This window comes from Phascolarctos cinereus, unplaced genomic scaffold (genome assembly GCF_003287225.1).
Source record: "Phascolarctos cinereus isolate Bilbo 61053 unplaced genomic scaffold, phaCin_HiC Scaffold_4;HRSCAF=312, whole genome shotgun sequence".
Taxonomy (NCBI): Eukaryota; Metazoa; Chordata; class Mammalia; order Diprotodontia; family Phascolarctidae; genus Phascolarctos; species Phascolarctos cinereus.
In genome coordinates, this window is record NW_027555847.1 from 407,837,481 (window position 1) to 407,852,253 (window position 14,773).

Consider the following 14,773-nt stretch of genomic DNA (forward strand, 5'->3'; position numbering starts at 1 on the left):
AATAATCTGCTTTGTACTATTTATATTTCTAAATTCAAAAAAATAGAGGAATATACAAATCAGGGAGACAAAATTACTACCCTCATAAAGTACAATAATTTTTTTTCCTATGTATACAGGGAAGAGAAATGGGAGGATGCTCCTCTTGATTACTTTGTGGATTATCCTTGGAAGGTAGAGATTACACAGTTGTGTAATAGTGTGTGTGTATGTGTGTGTGTGTGTGTGTGTGTATTTTTTAAAATGTATTGACAGGTTTTGTGGATGTGTTTTCCTCTTCTTTTTCTTAAAAAAAAAAGACATATGGGATGACTCTGGGAAAGGAGAGTGGGAGAGATATGGGGGGAAAGTAAGCAATGCAAAATAAAAGATGAATAAAAAGGTTTTGTAAAAATCATGCTGGGATGGGTCAGGTGATGCACACCTGCAATCCTTGCTACCAGACATGTACCACATGTGTTAGAGAGTTCTGCATTACTATAGGGCTAAGAAGATCACGTCTGCACAATGTGGCCCTAGTATGAAGAGCCCTTAGGACCAGGGGGCCACCAGGCTGCCTAAGGTCAGAACCAACCCAAATGGAAAACAGTGCAGGTTAAAGTTTCTATGCAAATCAGTAGTGAGATTGGGCTTTTGAGTGGTCATTACACTTCTAGCTGTGGCAACATAGGGATGCTCAGTCTCAAAAAACGAGATATAAAAATAGATGAAGATATAGATATCCATGCACTTGTTTATATTTCTATATACACATTTATATTGAAATTTTTAAATTTATATTTAAATTTGATATGTACTCCTTACTTCCTATCTTGAAATTTCATTTTTTATTATGCTATCATACATTGTCATTTAGATATATGACGTTCCAACCCAGTCCCCAAGGAAATGGTAGAAACGGCATAGAAAGAGGAAAAAAAAAACTCCTTTAAGGGAATTTAGAAGGTAAGGATGGAGGGTTCATGCTTGGACATATAAACACAGATGTCCATATAATTCCTAATGCTGCAAATTATCTCTAATTCTGTATGAAACTTGTATCTTCCTATTCACCCAATAAGTGAAAATTATAACTTCACATTCCTATATGACAAGTAAAGTAATCCTCTGGACACTGACTGAGTCTTCTCATCTGGACCCTGCCCCTTGCCTCTGGCCCCAGTGCTTCTAAATGCCTGTGTCACGTAGAATAATTGCTCAATTTACAGAACCAAGGTCTTCTTGCTCCTCCTGAGTGGGGAATGTCTAGCAGGGTTTTCTCTTCCTCTCCGGAGGAATACCCAGGTCCAGTCCAAAAAAAGTATAAGAAATTATCATTTACAGACAGTTATAGTCTACAAAGGGGATTCTTGCTTTTTTATTATATTGACATGCAATGGGACAAAGAGAATGGGATACTACACTTGTCAAGAAGACCTAGATTGGAATCACATCTGACACTTACTAGTTGTATGGACCTAAGTGAGTGACTTAATTTCTCTAAATCTCAGTTTCCCCATTGGTAAAATGGAGATAATTACATCACCATATGCTATGAGGTTTAAAGGAGACAAGGGAACAAGAATTTATTGTTCAGTCATTTTTCAGTTATGTCTAAGTCTTTGTGACCTCATTTGGGGTTTTCTTGGCAAACATATTGGAGTGCTTTGCGATTTCCTTCTCCAACTCATTTCACAAATGAGGAAACTGAAGCAAAAGACTAAATGAGTTGCCTATGGTCACATGGCTAAAAAGTGTCTGAGGCCAGATTTGAACTCACAAAGATGAGTCTTCCTGACTCTAGGCTTGGCACTAGAGTTTACCTATAGAACCTCCTATATGCTCAGCACTGTTAAGTGCTTTACAAATATTATCTCATTAATGTTATCTCTAATAACATATTGAAAGTCATGTGCAAAATCTCAAAAGATTGTACGTCGGCTATTATTATTAATTTTAATCCTGTTTCCTCATTTCTAAAACAGCGATAATGATGTGTTACAGAGCCACTTTGAGGATCAAATGATCGTTATAGATGTAACACTAGAAGCAATCTCAGAATCCGTATAGTCCAAATCCTCATTTTACATATGAAGAAACTGATTCTCATGGAGATCATGGACCTTAACCAAGGCTACAAAGCTAGCATCACAAACAAGTATTTAAACCCATATCCTTCAACACTAGAAAAATTTTCTTCCCACCCACTCCCACCCTTCATGTACCACACTTCAAACTTTCAATCACAATGTAAATATTAGAATTATTACTATGTTAGGAGAAGTAGCCCGTTTCCAAAAACCCCAAGCCCTTCCAGGGTTCTGTGTCCCATAGGTTGGGAATCACTAATCTGGATCCCCTAACCTTGAACATAAAATTATTACGAGAAAAATCCATCATTGCTTTGTCCTAGAAATTGAAGTTTGCCCCTTCTGTATATTTAATGGCACTTGCGAGTACCATTGTGGCAGGATGGTCTTAAGGGCATTGACATATAGACTAAAACACATGGTCTTGACCTGTGTTTACAATAGGTATAGGCCCAGCTATTCACCACACATGCAAGTAGCTTCTCTATCCAGCCTAGTTCTAAGGTGAACAATGTCTAATAGGTTCTTCCTGGTCCCCTTTAATACCAGTGTCTTTCCTCAGAGATTATTTCCAATCTACCATGTATATATTGCAGGTAGCTACTTATTTACATATTGTCTCTCCCATTGAATAGGGAGAGATTATTTTTACTTTTCTTTATATTCCCAGTACTTAGCATAGTTCCTAACACATAGAGATTAATAAATATTTGTTAACTGCTTTATCTTTCTGAATGATATTACTTCTCCATAGGGAGACCTGATGGTAAATGCTACAATCATTTTCACAATTCCCCCATGGAGGTGTAATTGAGATCATTTCAGATATTAATAGGCAATTTTGGAATTCTGTGGCCCTTTCTATATGTGATGTCAACTAGAAATTTTGATCATTCAAGATATGTATTGAAGTGAAATACCTCATTGGTAGACACTCACTATTCTCCCACTCCTTAGCTGAAATACTTATAAACTCCTCATTGACCCTCTATTAGCATAAAAATGAATCTTGGGGCAGCCAAGTGATGCAATGGATAGAGCACTGGCCCTGGAGTCAGGAGGACCTGAGTTCAAATCCTGCCTTAGACACATGATACTCACTAGCAGTGTGACTCTGGGCAAGTCACTTAACCCTGATGCACTCGCCAAAAAATAAATAAATAAATAAATAAAATGAAAGCTCATCACAAATCTGCCATCAACTCAAGGTTCAAGGTTCTGACTCAGTCCTCATACTAGTAGATACTCCAGCTCACTTCACGTTATACAAGCTGCCACATCATCTCTGAGACTGCCTATCTATTCCTTGAGGTCTTCTGCCTTTACAGTCTTGTCACTCACCACATATGATCAGGAGTGCCAAACTTGTGTTAGGATTTTTGTTTTGGCCTCTTTGGGGCCCTCCAAGTTAACATTCATCTCTTCACTGTCTAAGGCAAACTCTATTAGATTGTGATATCATTCAGAGCAGGGACTATAGTACTTGGTATAGACTTATTGAATCACTTCTTTTTAGACTTCTTATCACCAAAATAAGTGGTCCAATTCAGATTACTTTTAAAATGCCATCATTCACCCCTTTAAACATTAACTACAAATTATAACTTTGAACTTCACTTTTATATTATAATATCACTCTTCCTGGACCAGACAATGGTACCAGCTGTTCATTACTACCTGGATGAATTGAAATCAGCTCAAACTATTAGAACCATATATTGTGAAGGGCTTTGAATGACAGATCAAGATATATTCCTGGAGTTCAGCTAACAAGATGCCACTGAAGATTCTTAAACTGAAAAATAGCATGGTTAGATTTATATGTGAGGAAGATAAAAGTCTATATGAAAGAAAGATTGAAGGGGTAAAAGTATACAGCTCATCCTACCCACCCATACATACTCGCATACATACACACACACACACACACACACACACACACACACACCCCACAAACCCACAGTTTTTCTACAATTCCTTCCAGCTCTTCACTACAGCCATACTCATTATTCTCCACGAAAATTTTAAAATTTTATATAGACAGAAGAGGAAGAGGAGAAAAATGTAAGCAATTATATAAAAGAAGAGAGAGAAAAGTAGCAATTAAATAAGAGAAAGCAGTGAATATAGCAGAAGATGATGGAGTTTAGCGTGTCCAAGTGCTATTCAATAGTACTAAAAAACCTCATTTTTGTACTAGACAAATAAAGGAAACACCTAAGCTTAAATATATCCATTGTATATTTTAAAAGATACTATAATGCTGTTGATTCCTCAAGGAATCTTTTCCTTAATAATCAAACTAATTTTTCGTATTTGATTTTTCAGGAATGTTGGACCCCAAGGCATTATGCCTACTACTTGTTAGCTGCTAGTCAATGATGTTGGCTACAAGAATATGTCATATTCAAACTCATAAATCTGAGACAAAAAAAAATTTAGAAAACCACCTCTAAAATAGTAAGCATAATTTAATACAAACTCAATAAAGAGGTCATAGTAGGTCTTTTAAGTCTATTTTTTTAAAGCAACCCTAGAAGGAATTATATTATTATCTTGTACATTAAATCCTCTTGCATTTAAGATGAGCTATCTGAGGGAGATTTTCCTAAGTTAAATGTCTTTAGTAAATAGCATTCATCATTTTCCGTCTTTTCTTTCTGCTATCTCCACATATTTCCATAGCTAAGATTACATTCTAATCAGGACATAGAAACAGTATTTTGCCAGCTTGGCAAAAGAAAATGCATCAGAATATTTCAGGGATCAAGAATGCAGATGTGAAAGAAAATCTCTTTCCATTCCTGTCTTCATTCCCTATTTTCTTTCCCAAAATCTTGGAGAGTTCACACCATTTGAAGGCTCCAGGATACACGTTTATGGTTTTTGTACCATTATTCCCTTACTAAACCGGACAGTAGAAAATTTACTCTACCTACATGTTTCATCTACAAAAAAGCATTATATAAGTTCTAAAGTCATAATCTTCTAATAACAATTTGCAAATAATAGCATGATCCCCACAATAATAAAAATATCCTTTCATAGATTGATAATCATATTTTTCTTTGTTTTTATAAATATACTTTTGGTAGAATATAAGCTGTGTAATGGAAGGAACAGGTTCATTTTGGTTTTATATCCACAGAGCATAATAGAGTACTTGGCACATGGTCAGTATTTAATAAATGCCTATTGTGAAAAATCACTAAATTTTAAATATTTAAGTTTCTTTTTATTTTATATTTATAATCAACAAAAATAAAATGAAGAAGATGTTAATCAAATATAATTATTACTATATAAAAACTTACGGACCACAAGTTATGATTTCTCAAAGGCTTTTTCAATGAATATTTTTTCAAAAATAAATATTTATTGATATCTTTATTTACAAATGACCTTCATTTCTCCTATTTCTCTCCTCAACTCTCAGAAAACTTTCCTTTATAATAAAGAATGTTTAAAAAAATCTGACATTTACAATGTTCCATAATCATGGACCACCACTCATCTATCCCCACCTCTTCTGTAATGGAATTAGAGAAGATATCTTCTCATATTTTGGGGGACTAAGGTCATTCTTTGTAATTTTATAATTCTCATTTTTTTATTGCTATATGATTGTCATTCTTTCTATTTATACTCTGTAGTCATTGTGTATATTGTTTTTGTGGTTCTACTTTGCACCCATTCATGTTTCTCTGAATTCATCATATTCATTGTTTCTTATAGTAAAATAATATTTTATTACATTCATATATCACTATTCACTTAGCCATTCCCGGGGCAATAGGCATCTACTTTGTTTCCCATTCTTTCCTACCACATATAAATATGTGTCTTTTTGTCAATGGCCTCCTTAGGGTATATGAAAATGGTAGAATGGTGTTTAAGGATATAGTCATTTAGATCTTTTATTTACATAATTCCAAATTGCTTTCCAGAACGATTGCACTAACTCACAGCTCTAACTTAAAAAAAATTCTATGCCAGTCTTTCCACAACACCCTCCAACAATAATTATTCTTATCTTTTGTCACCTTTGCCAATTTGGTGGGTTAAAGGCGAAACGTCAGGAGTGTTTTGACCAGTACTTCTCTTATTCTAATCTAATCTCTTATAATTTAATATGATTTAGTTTACTTTTTAAAAATACATTTATTAACAATCTAGCTCAAGCGTAGCCTATGTTTCTAGATTTGTTTCACATTACACTACCCACCATTTTTACAATATATACTCTAAATAAGTCAGACCACCAAACTCTGCATTCCATCTCCTGCCTCCAAGGCTCTACAAAAGTTGGAATATGACTCTTCCTCACTTTTATCAGTTAGAATCACAAGCCTTCCTCAAGGTCTAGCTCTGATATAATTTCCTATAGCAAACCTTTCCTAATCTCCCTATGTGATAGTGGATTATTCCTATTCTGATCTTTACTTAGCTGTTCATTGTTGTTCACTTTCCTTGTTCCCAGTAGGATGTAACATCCTTTAGGGCAGGACCTTTTTTAATTTTTATTTTTGCTTCCTCAGCACCAAGTACAGTGTCTTGCAAATGACAAATGCTTAATAAATGTTTTTAGACTTGAATTGAATTTAATTACTCTCACATGTAAAAAGAAAAGTATCAGTGGAAGATTTTTTGGTATAGGAAACGTCTTTCATAGTCATGATAATAATGTCATAATTTACTTCCAAATCACATTTTACCCTAACTTTTTATTAAAAATGTTGAATTGACATCATTTGGAAATCACTGGGAATATTGATTAATGGCAACATGACAGAACTTAATCTTTCATGATTACTTCCCCAGCAATAAATCTTAAATTACTCATCAAGGAAGGTTCTTTTGTCTTAAGTGATATATTATTTCAATGATACATATTAAAATGTATTTAATGTATACCAATAACTTTCCTATTAATTTCTTCTGACTTTATTTCCTTTTTAAATGCACAATTTTAAAACAAATATTTTTTCTCCCTCAAAGTAAGTAATGAACAATTTAGCAGCAAGAACGATTTTATCAGATCTTTCAAAATAATCACTATATAATAACAACGAACAAATATTTCATTTTTTAAAAAAGCATATGGTTAGCTAAAGAAAGATAAAATGAGGAGAAGATGAGAAGTGAGAAACAAAAGAATGACAACATGGCTATTTTAAGATTAAGTACAAAAACAGCAGACCTTAGAGAAGGAAGAAAGAATAATAAATTCTATAACTAGGTAACTGCAAAGGAGTATCAGAAAAGGCAGAAATACTATGGAAGGTATTATTGGCCTCATAACTAAACCAGTTTATTTTGTTGAATCAAACATGGATATGAGGTTTCAGAACTAAGAAGAAAAAGTACCTTTAGAAAAACCAAGCTGTTATTTTGAATGGAAGGCACAGCACCTCAAGAAATTGAGCAAAAGAATTGGAGGAAAGTCAAGTGATATTAGGCAAGATTGTTCATATAAAGCCATATCAAGATATCATATCTCCTACTTGGTGGAATAGGCCATTATTTGGAAGAAGAAAGAGGAGGAGGAGGAGATTTTAACACATAACTTCTTACCTTTCAAAAATAAGTTCTGGATTAGGAATCAGAGTGTTATATCCTTACCTTAGATTTTCCCTTGCTGTAACACGCTCTTTTAGTAGCTTCATCACACTCCCACTCCACAGCCTGCAAAGAAAAAAAAAGTTGTAACTATTCTAGTTGGCTTGATATATATACATATATGTGTACATATATAAAATATTCATGAAATTAAACAATAGTTCATTGACCAAAAAGATCAGGGTAGAAAATGCCACTCACATACTAACTGATACCAAAATGCTCATATTGAGTATAGGACTAAACTATGTGGCATGGAGGCTTGCTTCTGAAAAGGATGCTACTCTCCAGAAGTAACTAAAAAAAAAAAGATTACCCACTATCTCATTATTCTCCAAATTTGCAACAATTGACAATCTATGAAATCAAGGGGGTGACTTACGACTACTTGGTCAAAACAAATAAATGTGTCTCATCTGTAACAAACTAAGTACAGGCACAAATTGTCAACATTTTTAGATACGACTTTAAGATACTTTGAATTAGTAGACTGGGTGATCATCAGTCCTGCTTTTCACATATGCATGTATTTTCCTTTACTCTGAAGACAGGACTTAAATATTTAAGTACATGTCAGTTCATCCATCTTTATAAGTTTTACTAAATCCACACAAAACAAAAAGAAGGACAAAAATCTAATTGTACAACATTGAGTATCTTGATGAAAAGAAGGGAAATGAATCACTGAACTTAGACCTGGAAGGGGCCTCTGTGGTCAAATCCTCCAAACCATATTCCCTCCAAAGTCTAATTACATATGTAGGCATCTTCACTGTTTTTCTTTGCATATCAAAAAGCTTGTATTTGCTGACTATCATTATATTCAGAATAAAAAATCATAGTGGTAAGGACTAGACCAATGATAGTATGGGTAGAAAGAGTTCCTAATAAGCAATTTCCTCTACCAATAGAGGTGAACACCTTCCCTGTAACTTAAATTCTTAGGATATTTTTTAAGTACTGAGAAGTTAAATGATTTGCCCAAAATTATTCAGCCAGGATGTACCAGAAAAGACTTGAACTCAGGTTTTCTTGGTTGGGGGCATTTCTGTAACCTGTACCATATTACCTCAATGAATGTGTGTATACATACATACATATATACACACATGTATATATGAGTACATATGTATGCATAGTATATATACATGTGGTATCTACATATAAAATATTATGTATATTAGAAATATATATATATCATATATATATATTTTTGGAAAGAGGTCCCTTTATAAACATTAAACAAATGGCAGCCCTTCTTAAGGGGGTTAAGAAGGCTTTAATCTTTAGGAATTTTTTTTTACATCAAGCTCCAATTTGCTTCTTTGTAGCTTCCCCTCATTGCTCCTATTTTTGTTCTTTGAGCCTAAACTGAACAAGTCCATTCCCTTTTCTACAACACAGCTTCTCAAGTACTTGTAGATAGCTATCATATTCTTTTTGAGTATGCTTCCCTTTAAACATCCCTACCACACCCTACCAATTCTAATATGCATAAAATAAAAAATGTACCTTCAAAAATGTACCAAAGCTGAATTTTACAGTGTTCACCCAGATGTTTGGTGATGTTGTGGTCAAATAACGTATTCATTTAACTTGGCCCAACAGAACATAAACAATGTGTATTCTATGTGATATAATTCTTTCTTACTAAAGGTTTTAAAAAAAAAACTTTAACTTTACACTGAGGAATAATCTAAATTTCCAACAAAGTACTTTCCTTTCTTACAATATATTATTTTTGGTCTCAAAACATAAAATTTAAAAATATGTCTAACAGAGTAGGATTTTGACTGATTCCACTGATGTGAATGTAATGTGTATTTCAATGAATATTTCTATATGAGGAGAGATGTACCATGTAGACAAACAATATAGGATTTGCATTTGGCAAAGATAATTGTGATTTTAAAAATAACTTCTAAAAAAACATGAACTATGACCTAATAATTAGAATTAGTTTTTCTTCCATACTAACCAAAGCCAATTCATGCTGGCTTCATTTCAGTATATTTAGAAATCTGATCTTTCCTTGTTAGTACCCTGAAATTGCCTAAAATAATAAACAAAGTCCAGTTAGGGGGATGAAAAAATGCCTTCAGATATTACTGTATAACATATGGTGATGTGCTTTTTCAAGTCTTTTTAAAGACCCTTTAGTTTGAGCTAATTTTGTTTTTGCTATGAGACCGATAGAAATGGATAGATATACACACACTCTTCTAGAAAAAAAAAACATCATGTATATTTTCTCTATCCATTACTACTATTTTCTGTTATAGTTGAAGTTCTGAAAGAGCAGAGTTTTATACCAGTAACAGACCTAAATTTTTGTTTAAATGGCTAGCATAAGGGGTTTTTTATGATTTGGATGAAACACACAAAAAAAGTATCAGCTCAAAGAAAGAACAACAAAATGACTTTTAATTCCATTTTACAAATTTGTTGTTATTATTATTATTTCTAAAAAGACAAGGAGTTTGAAGAAGGAAGTCTGACATTACTCTAAGTTTGAAGTATTACGAAAAATGCTTCCCACAGAGATCATGTAACAGAATAGCATATATACTAAATACCTTACTTTAGAAACGTTAAGTCTATAATAAATTTTCAAGAGAGACACATTTCATTCAAAGAATATCTCTTAAAACATACATGATGCACCTAAGAATTTATCAGTGTCAAAAAGCAATAATAAAAACTTGCTATATTATTTTTTTCTATATTGCTTACTATATGACACAATGCTTATAATGCTGGACTACAAATAGAGTCAGCTTTACTTACAAACACAACTGATTTATATCTAATCTTAAACTAGTTTGTCTTTAATTACATGCCATTATGACAAATGCTTGCATGGAATGTGAGGACAACACCAGAAAGAGATAACAGGATGAACCATGGCTATGCTTGTCAGTCATGTAATAATATACTATCAACACAAATGAAACTCGGATTTGACCCACAGAAATGCTCTTTTATTAATAATGCTTTTAAAAGATTTGTCAGTTTTGTTGTTGATGAAAACTGTACTTTGATGTCAGGGAATCTGAGCGTCAGTCTTGATTCCAATTTGTCACGGAGTCATAAACTGAAAATAAGGAAGAACTTGATCGATCATTTGGTCCAGTTCCCTCATTTGACAAATGAGAAAATGAGGCCCAGAGAGATAAAAAGTAACAACTCACTAAAAGTCACAGAAGTAGTAAACAGAGAACCCAACTCCTGTGACATCAAATCCAATGATCTTTCCCAGGTGACTTTGGGCTAATTGTTTAACCATTCAATCAGTTTACTCATCTGTAAAGTAAGAATAAAAATACTTCCATTATCTACTTCCCAAAAGGCTTACAAAAAAAGAAGTTTTGTACATAAAAATGTTATTGTTATTTAAAGACAGTTATCAGTACTCTTTATCCCAATTGTGTGTGTATTTGTAAAAGCAGGAGTCCAAATACTCATTTATCAATATGCTACAGTAATGAATATTAGCAAAAGAGACCTTATGATAATTTTGATTTCCTAATCTTAGAAGAACTGATTGTTCTCTTATATTAAAACTATGGTACTGGAAAATGTATAATGCATAGCATTTCTTAAAGTAACAAACATTCTGACAGTTTTTGTTGGTTTAATCTTTTTTTTAAAGGTGAAATACTGATGTTATCTTCAATAAGCAGAACAGATGCAGGGATTTTAATCTGCTCAAAGCACAAAAAGGGAAGAATTCCTATAAATTGTCAACAGACTTTTTCAGATTCCATTTCAAAAAAGGCCAACAAAAGGCAGCATAGAAGTTATGGAATGCCCAAATGCCCCTTACATTTACAAGATAAATATTAGCTAAAGAGCAGAAGAAAAATATTCCTCTCCTTATTGCAAACAGGAAAGCAAGGATTTTAAATTGTATTACTCTATCTAAGCTATAAGGACACAATAATCCCTAACATAAGGTCCTCGATGAGGATAGAGTGTTGGAAATCTTCAAGTATTTGTCACTCTCTAGCGTCCTGGCATTATTTATAAAGACTGTTATGACGGGATTATGCTAATGTGCAAAGTTCCTTTACTGAGAACTTGTGGTAGATCATAGTATTTACAATGTGCTGCCTATACTTGGATATCTGTTTTCTTTTTATCAGACTGCAATGACAGGTAGAAAAATGTACTTAATCACAATGAAAACCTGAGAGAATGGCTTTTATTGGGGCTGGTGTGTGTAAAACATTGATCGAATTAAATTATAAGTTTCTATATAAATTAATTAATTTAAATATTTGCTGAATCCATTACAAATGGAGGAACTGTTGCCCAATAGGTAGTCATAAAGAGCTGAATGAAAGTGGTAAAATATAAAATATTGAAAGAATAAAGTAGTAATGGTAATAAACTTGGCTCATAATCATACAGTGTACCATAATATTAGCATAATACTACTAATGATAATAATAGCCAACATTTTAAAAGTGCTTACTATGTGCCAGGCATTGTGCTGGGTATTTTATAATTACCTCATTTGATCCTCAAAACAACCCTGAGATGTAGGTGCTGCTATAATGCCTATTTTACAGGTAAGAAAACTGAGGCAAACAGAGGTTAAATGACTTGCCTGGGATCACATATCTAGTAAGTGTCTCAGGCCAGATTTAAACTTTGGTCTTCCTGACTGCAGGTGCTCTATATACTGGGCCACCTGGCTGCCCCTAAACTGTTCTAAAACATTTGCAACAGCCCATACATATATATTTTCCCTGAAGTTTAGTAACTTATACTCATATGAACTGTGATCTGATTGATTTGGATGTTGTCTCCAAAGATATTCATCACAACCTATCCCTGCCTGTCCTTCCTGTATTGCTCTTTCTCATGACTTCCCATAAATTAGCTATAGGTGTCCCACTGCAAAGTTCTGTAATTTTTCCTCACTTTTTTCTAGGTATTGAATGGTTCCCAACATATATATCCCATATAATCCATTGAGTTATGAATATAGTATATGATAACAAACATAAATGTAAAATTACAGAGTTACACAATGCAATAATTATAAATTCTAAAAAATTGATTCCTAGCATGAGTGATCGAAAGATTGAATCAAAATACAAAGTTTATCAAAAGTCTTACACAGTTGGGACACCCTGTAGAAGACATAAAAAAATCAACTTCACCCTGAACTAAAGCTTCTACTTCACATCATTTAGTGAATTCCTCTGAGGAAGTTCACCCAGACTATAAGAACCTCATTGGACTAGGATCAAAGACACGGCTTCAGCTACTTTCTAACCATGTGACAAGGAGAAGGCAATTCTTTGAGACTGTTTCCTCATGTATAAATTCAAGATCTTAATTGATCCGCCTATCCCACAAAGTCATTAAAAGGATTACACACAAAAATGGCTTGAAAATGGCAAAGGTCATGAAAACATAATGTTATTAACATTACACTTAGATCAGACAACTTCTTTTATATCCAAACACAATCTTGAACCCTAATCCTAGTCTTCCAGCGTTGATTCTATGTTATCCAGTTCATACTGTAAGGATTTGAAATTGCCATTATCTGATGTTTCTGTAGTAGAATGGACACGAGGCTATATCAAAATTCAGGAAACTTGAGATGGAATGATTCATCTGATATTCATTATCTATGTGATCTTGAGCAACTTATTTAAAATTCTCTGAACTTGGTCTGTCATTCACAAATAGGAAAAATAACCTTAGTATCCAATTCATACAACTGTTGTAAAGCTAACAAAATATAATTTATGTAAAGTGCTTTACAAATGTTAAGGTGCTACATGTGTCAGTTATTTTTTTTATCATTCTCTAATATATTTTCCCATATAACCAAACCTTAAGATAAGTGGAATCAGCATAGTAACACTATACATAACTGACTTTATCATACTGATATAGTGTTCCCCTAAATTCATTTTCTTATTTCCTACATTTTATGCTACTACAAGCTTTCTAAATTGTATTATAAAAATTCATTGAGAAAGTAATTTCTGATCCTATGCTGTGTTCACTAATTCTTCTCTAATTTATTCAAACATCCATAATTTCATCATTGCTTGATTCCTTCAGAGATGGAAAGGAGTTTCATCAGGAAGATATTATTTCAAATGCTGTCTTCTGACACTAGACTGTGTAATTAAAGTTAATTTAACTTCTCTGAATCAGTTTTCTCATCTATAAAATGACTCTTATACTTGTATCCCCAGCAATCAGCTCTGCACATAGTAAGCACTTAATGCAAGCTTTTTTCATTCATTCTTAAAACAGAGATAACAATATCTGTAGCAACTGCTAGTAATTATTACAAATGTTATCATATTAGTCATAACAATATAGTATATATTATTGATTATTATAATAAGTACAGTACAATGATATTATACCGCTGTAGTGAGGTTCACATGCACTTTGAGGTACATAAGGCACTTTGTTTTACTTTCTGTATTGGTTTTATCCCTTCAACATGTAACACGCCATGGATTTCATTTTAGAAATGCACTGAGTGAAAAAAAAGCATCATTCTTTTGGCAATCTTGCGATGAGCCTTTCTTCAAAATTATTTAAGATAGTTCCCAGAACACAGAGGTGCAAACTCTTCACTGTGCCCATACTCAAAGCATTTCCAGCTTGGTAAGTCTGCCCTGCCAGGGCTTGCTCTCCACTAGCACAGACATAGGCAAAGGTGATCCCAGACCACAATAAATAATCAATTAAATTGTAGCAGCTTTGAAGGAAATAGTAAAATACTGATGATATTTTATTGGGATCTCCTATATTTTGAAGAACATAAAAGGAGAAATCAAACATAAAATCTTACCACTAGAAGTTATTTTAAATATCAAGTATTCTAAAAGTATAATTTTACAAAAGGGGAAATTTAAGACTGTGAAAATTTAAGCAATTTATCCAAGGTCACACTGTTAGAATATGGTAGAGCTGTAGCAAGTGCTTGCAGAACACGATGTTCAAAATATTGAGAATATATACATACCATCCCTTTGCAAATGAAATACATGGTATATTTATACATAGATAACATGCATTTCATATTTAATAATCATACA

The 14,773-nt window shown here is 33.2% G+C and overlaps 1 protein-coding gene across 1 annotated transcript in view; it reads right to left on the bottom strand.

Annotated features, from left to right (window-relative positions):
* Positions 1–14,773, bottom strand: part of SEMA5A (semaphorin 5A) — a 627,229-nt gene that overhangs the window by 297,789 nt on the left and 314,667 nt on the right. The window contains 1 exon segment of the mRNA XM_021004419.2: positions 7,692–7,754. Within this exon segment, the coding sequence (XP_020860078.1) occupies positions 7,692–7,754 (63 nt within the window).